The following is a 6439-nucleotide window of genomic DNA, read 5'->3' on the forward strand; positions in this document are numbered from 1 at the left end:
GGGATTGGTTTAATATCACTGTCGTTCTATAGTTGGTTATTTTGAGTGAGAAAAAGTAATTGGATTTGTTTTATGATTATAACGCTATCAAATCTAAACAATAATTTAAATACAAATAATGAAAGTTTGTTAACGATTAAAGAGATATGTTGAGCTTTAGGGTTCATCAACCTATTCCTATACAATTTGTTAATTAAATCACAATTGAACAATCATTTGAATTACTATCTTCACTTATCCTCAAATATGATTCCATGTCTGCAAATCAAATTAGATAGACTTTTACCGGTATGAGATTCGATCTCTCCAAATATCAATATCGATAATAGTAATAAAGAACGATAATTATGAAAACTCAATCACAATTCCATCTCTGCAAATTGGGACTGAATCAATATAGTAACCTAGGGCAAAAGTTAGAATCTTTTCTTTCGATCAAAGACTCCACAATGATTTAAGATAAAAACAAGGTTTCTTATTGATAATAAATTCAAACAATTGTATATTCATAGGTTAACCACTACCTTAAAGCAATGTCCACTGAGTGTCGGGACACGAGGACTCTTATCAGTAATGTCGCATCCATAGGGATGGTAGTAACATGTGCCCAGGGTCGGATGTTGTAACTCATGATTGTCAACACTGCTCGAGCATCGATGTTTAAGTTTTTCCTGTGGCAGTGGATTGGGGCTCCATTCTTCCCAAGTACCGGTCCTTTTCCCTTTATACAAATCTTTCTTGAAACATCATCCAGCCTGTGTGTTGTTTTCAACAGATGCTTCCTATAGTAACATTTTTCACCTTCTGGTAATTCCAGCGGGTTACCCAAAAATTCACTTACTGCTTGTCGGTCAAAGCGGATGGTGTGGCCCCTAACAAACGTCTCGTAGTTGTAGGCTATGGTATATGGGGTGAGCTTGATGGCATTTGCATAGAATTCCCGTACAATATCCATATTAACTTCTTTATACGGATCAAATACACGGTCCCACTTCCGGTGTTCAAAGTAACTCCAAAGCATGTTGTACTCGCTCTGGTCCTTTGGGACAACTAGCTTCTCCGGGAGAATGGTGCGAGAGGCCAGTTGAGCAAATCTCGCCTTCTGTGAAGGACCCAAAAATCTTCTGGTATTGGGTTCTCGGGGACGGGTACCATGAGGACCGACACTGGTGGTCTTGGTGCGACCTCTCTTGGCTGGTTGCATCTGCAAAACAAAAACATAACGGCACCCACACAAATGGTATTATACAATGAGAAACAAAAAACTGCAGTAATTAACACAGTCGCGGCTCGCAGGTCCGTGGCGCGGCGCGACTGTGTGCGAACTTTGACATCACTTTTGTGGTGCATTGGGGCATCCACACACAACTCAATCGACAGTGTTTCTTCAACTACAGCATCTTAAATTAGTCTTCTAACCTAGGGTTTCCAGATTTGGTCATTCAAATAACTTAGATCTAACTACCCATTCTTAGGGTTTCGAAACCCCTCTTTTGTGAATTTGAAGAGCAAAAAGGAGAAGAAACATACCTTGAATGGAGTTGGGGATGGGATGCAGACGATGAACGAATAATTTTTTTGAAATGTTTGCTCGAGGCTCGCTGGAGGCCGTGGCTGCTCGGTGTGGGGGGAAAACAAATGAAGTGGGGTTTACTAAAACCCTATTTTTATGTTTTTAAAAACTGAAAAGTCATAGTGTCGCGCCTCGGCCTTTCATGGCGAGGCGCGCCAAACCTTCTGTTCCAGCTTCACGTCGCGCCCTTTCGCTGGCGAGGCGCATTGTTTTTCAAAAAAAAATATTATTTTGTTTTCCCCTTGGTTTGCCATGGTGACTGATGATATATAAACAAACATACTGAAAATAAAGTAATTGAAAGAAAGTTTGTACCACATTGGGTTGCCTCCCAACAAGCGCTTTGTTTAACGTTGTTTGAGCTCGAAGGTCCATGCTTTCAAGGACTTAAAAATGGTGACTTTGGCTCCTCTCCCCTAAAATAATCTTTCAACCGTTTTCCATTCACGGTTCTCTTCTCTTTCGTATGAGGATTCTCCACCATAACGGCTCTGTGGTCGCATATCTCTCTTACTACCAATGGTCCTGACCATTTTGATGTTGCTTTACCTGGAAAACATCGTAATTTTGACCTGCACAGGAGCACCTTTTGTCCAACTTGAAAGTAGCTTGGAGGCTGAATGTTATCTTCTTTGGTTGCATTAATTTGGAAGATATCGATCTTGTTCATGGGGTGTTCCTTGGCCTTGAACAGATGAAACTTTACCTCTTCATCTTGCACCCTTATTTTCATGATCCTCGCATCCATATCAATCATCATTCGGGTGGTTTTCATGAATGGCCTTCCTAGGATTACCGGTACCTCATGATCTTCTTCCATGTCTACAACCACAAAATCCACCGGGAAGAAAAATTTATCTACTTTCACTAGCAAATCATGAACCACTCCATACGGTGATGTGATAGACTTGTCGGCTAATTGTAATGTCATCTTAGTAGGCTTCATCACAATATTCCCTAACTTCTTGACAATAGATAAAGGGATTAAATTGATGCTAGACCCTAGATCGATTATGTAATACGGTGAACTGACTTTATTATCGAAATGTCGTGGTTAAGCATGAGTCGTCACCGACTTTTATTTTATCCAAATAAATAAAAAGGCTAAAAGAACAGAAAAAACCTTTTAAATAAAAATTGAGTTCGGGGGGTAATTTATGCAAAGGGAAGGTGTAAGGTACCCTTTGCATCCATGGTTTTCCATGGGCTCTTAATTGCTTTGCCCTTTTTCGTTCAGAAATGTAGAAGAAGTGAATACGGACTTTAGCTCATAAATGAGCGTAGCCATTTTGAAGGTTTATGAGAAAGAATATGAAAATGTTTTTAGCCAGAGCAAGGCAATTAGGGGCAATTACCTTAATAATGTAGAAAATCAGTTCTTTTAGCCTTTCAGGGCGAAAGGGTCTATCCATGCCATAAGAGGGCAGGAAGCCTTTCATTTGGAGGTTGAAGGGTCGTCGCAATGTCGTTCACCATAAGACTGTCCCATGCCATAGAGAGGCGGGTAGTCTAGGGGAAGGACCAGAATAGCCTTTCATTTAGGCAACCAGAGGATACCTCAGCCTTTCGTAGGCAACTTTCGAGAGACGAGATCATATTAGCGTATCGAAGGCAGCATCATTAGAGACTTATGACCTTGAGAATGAATTTAGGGCAACATTGCTGAGGTATCCTCGTATTCGAGGGACATGGCTATTCTGCAAAAACACAAGGAAACAGGCAACAGGCAACAAGAGAGGTTACCACAAAAGCGTGCGTGGGTGCAACAATCACATGATCATATTCAGAACAAATTATCTTGTAAAATTAATGATTCTAATTCAGTTCAGGGTTATCACTCCCTAGGATTACTTACCACAACAATTAATATTAGCAGTAATAATAGCAATATGGGGAAGGGGAAAAAGAAACCAGCGGGGGGAAAGGGAGAATGAATCCAGCGGGTTTGACAATAATTAAAGCAAAAAGGATAAAAGAGACTAGAGTTTAGGGTTACCGACTATTGAGCTTTGACAATTGGCAAACCCTGAAAATTGGAAAAGGGAGAAATAAACAAAAAATAGGGGTGAGTGCATTATCGGTTCCAACGCATGTATGGTTAACCCTAATCAATTAAAATAACAATGAAAGAAAAAGGGTAAAAGAAACTTAGCTTCGATTGATGAAGGTTGATAGTCGGAAATAGCCTCGAGGTTAACCCTGAAAAAATGGGCAACAATAAATAAAAACGTGACTGCAAAAGAGTCCATTGACTTTCGAGGTTTTTACCCTAATAACAATTTTATAATGTAAATAAGGAATAAACAATGAAATAGAGTCGGGACTTAGCTTCGTAAGGGGTGTGGCGCGTGGTCGGAAGGTGTTTGATAATAATCCTGAAAAGAAATGCACAAGGACAAAGGAAAAATTTCAGTGTATGAGTGATCTAAAGACAAACCTCGCAAACCCTGATTTAGGGCATAAATCAACCATGATTAATAAAATAATAAACTAATTGAAATAATAACAAAGTTAACCGAGCAAAATCGAGAGTTCGAATCAATATATCAATTAAACAATTATTGGATGTAATCTTAATTATTTAATCCATAAAAAGAATATGACATTGGATTTTAAATGATAACAATAAAACAATTATGACTAAAATTATGAAAACTCAAACTTTCGATAAAATAATTGTAACTATTATAAAAACCAAATTTTAGAACAAGTAAAAAACATACAAATATTTATAGTAAAAAAATAAAATAAAAGAGAAATTAAAAGGAATAAAAAGAATTTATATAATTATAAAAAAAATCTTAGCTGTGATTGATCCAACGGTAGTTGACTGAAGGCGCATAGCAAGCCATAGGAGGGAGATACACAGGAACCTGGGGAGAATGTTTGAAAAAATATATGTTGTGACCAGGGATCGAACCCCTTCCCCTTTGGTGAACAAGAAGATTTCTTAGCACTTGCGCCGTATCTGGATCTTGTTTAGCAAATCAGCTATTCAAATAATATATCTTACAAATCAATAGAGCAAAATTAAAAAAAAAAAGCTGAACGCGCTCGTTCCCTTCCTTCTTCTTCGCCGAAACAGAGAACTCGTGGCCTAGAACCTCCACCGTGAAACCTGCCCTAATCAGACAATAAACACAGAATAATGGCCCCGATTAACCATCTGCTGTGTCGCGGTTCCAATAGAACCCCTGGTTTCGGCCAATTTTTTGTGTACACATAATTCCCAATTTCAACCTCAGAAACCCTAGCCATGGCATAGTTTACAATCCAAAGCTAAACGCAAATTAAATGATACAGGACACTTCTAAACATTATCACGGTTCAAAATATATTTTCATATGTGATTTATGATGAGTATATGAGCGAAACTGAACCAAAGATGTGCAAACCGTGTGTTTTTGGCCGTGAATCCGAACGCGAATTGGCTTGAGGAGTGTTGAAATAGCTTCGGAGAGCACTCGAGGAGCTTGTCTAATCCTTCAAACGCCTCTAATTGATCCAAATCCTTGGCTGCCACTCATGCTTTTTCCACGGTTTTTGTATGAGAAACCTGTTCTGGCTGCCGCGCAAAAAAACCCTCCTCGTGGCTTCAACCTCTTTTGGTCTTATAGCATATTGAATTATATTAGCTGAGGTGAATCAAATCTTTGTTATTATGGAGATTGGAGTGTGAGAAATCGTTGATTGAATTTTGATTGCCATCTTTGCCAAATACGTATCATTCTCATCAATTCTATGAACCCAATTTCAAAATGATTTGCCCTGATTTTTATGAAGAGATATTGGATTTAATTTAGAATCAAATACAATCTTTCATTATTTCTAGTATTTCTTTTAATTTAATTTTAAATTAAAATGATTAAATTCAAAATAAAATAAATAATAAATACTAAAAATAAATGAAAAAAGCAAATGGACCAGGGATGGTTCATGAATTAAGTTTGGGATCAATTATTTGGACCCATTTGGGGGAAAAATCCATTTTAACCTTCATTTGCTTCATGTATTTTATCAAAAATTAATCAACTTTGACAAAGCGTATCTCCCTCGATTTTTAAGATATGGATGAATTCCAGGACTTTTTAGAAACCTTGAAGAGTCCTCTAGCCAGTGTTTTTGGTCTCATGTCAAAATGATTTTCCATGCTCCTTGTGTGTTCTTTTGGAAAAAAAATGATTTTTGGTTGACTTTTGAAAAAGGACCTATAATGTTTTGGTCCATATCTCCCAAATGAAGCTTTTTTAGACTTGGCTTGTGAGACAAAAAACTGTAGAAAATCAAATTTCCTTCAAAATGAGCTTTGGATGAAAAATTTATGATGTTCCATGTAGGAGTTATGGCTGGTCAAAGTTCAGTTGACTTCCTCCTATGAGAACCCTAATTTAGAAACTTTTGGAATTGTTGATTTCTGATCTTTCCTTGATGAGCCATGATCAATTCAAATGGTGAATGATACTTCACTATGAGGATTTTGACAAAAAATCAGGAGTTTTGACTGTACTTTGACCACATTTGACTTTTAGGTTAACTAGTTGATTATTGATCGTTTGGGCCATTGAGTGAGCAATCTTTTGAATCAGAGCTTGAAAATTGGCATGAGGGTCATTTGAGGCATATGAGAGGTTATGAGACCCACTTGAATTGTCAGAAATTGATTTTTCTTGAAGAGAAGCAAAACCCTAGTTCTCTGAACCTTGTTTAGGAGAGTGTGTCTTGGAGCTTTGTACTTTGGTTTGAATTTGGATAGGGGAAATAGTATGGGCAAATTTTGGGGTATGACAGATTAACCCATCACCAGTAAAATTTCTTCCAATATTTAACGGTAAGGTTACTCGCCCTGGATCGGATTCCTTTCGTGGA

The 6439-nt window shown here is 37.8% G+C and overlaps 1 protein-coding gene across 2 annotated transcripts; it reads right to left on the bottom strand.

Annotated features, from left to right (window-relative positions):
- Nucleotides 1–453: 453 nt before the first annotated feature.
- LOC131596225 (uncharacterized) lies at nucleotides 454–5354 on the bottom strand. 2 transcript variants are annotated; one of them, XR_009282180.1, is made up of 2 exons: nucleotides 1531–5354; nucleotides 454–1204 (listed from the first exon to the last, which is right to left on the bottom strand). XR_009282180.1 is itself a non-coding variant. In XM_058868830.1 (2 exons), the coding sequence occupies exons 1-2, from the start codon at nucleotides 1946–1948 to the stop codon at nucleotides 521–523; spliced, it is 744 nt and encodes a 247-aa protein (XP_058724813.1). In that variant the 5' UTR covers nucleotides 1949–5354; the 3' UTR covers nucleotides 454–520. The 2 variants fall into 2 exon arrangements, 1 of the variants encoding a protein (XP_058724813.1); XM_058868830.1 differs by having other exon boundaries at nucleotides 1889–5354.
- Between the last annotated feature and the right edge of the window lie 1085 nt (nucleotides 5355–6439).

The sequence above is a fragment of the Vicia villosa genome, linkage group LG4 (genome assembly GCF_029867415.1).
Source record: "Vicia villosa cultivar HV-30 ecotype Madison, WI linkage group LG4, Vvil1.0, whole genome shotgun sequence".
Taxonomy (NCBI): domain Eukaryota; kingdom Viridiplantae; phylum Streptophyta; class Magnoliopsida; order Fabales; family Fabaceae; genus Vicia; species Vicia villosa.

What these genes read in the sequence shown, in the direction of transcription:
- LOC131596225 (XM_058868830.1), bottom strand. Translation starts at nt 1,948, where the DNA reads ATGGACCTTCGAGCTCAAACAACGTTAAACAAAGCGCTTGTTGGGAGG. An exon ending in TTGGGAGGCAACCCAATGTG is followed by an intron (nt 1,205 to 1,888) that starts GTACAAACTTTC and finishes TTTGTTTTGCAG; the next exon opens with ATGCAACCAGCCAAGAGAGG.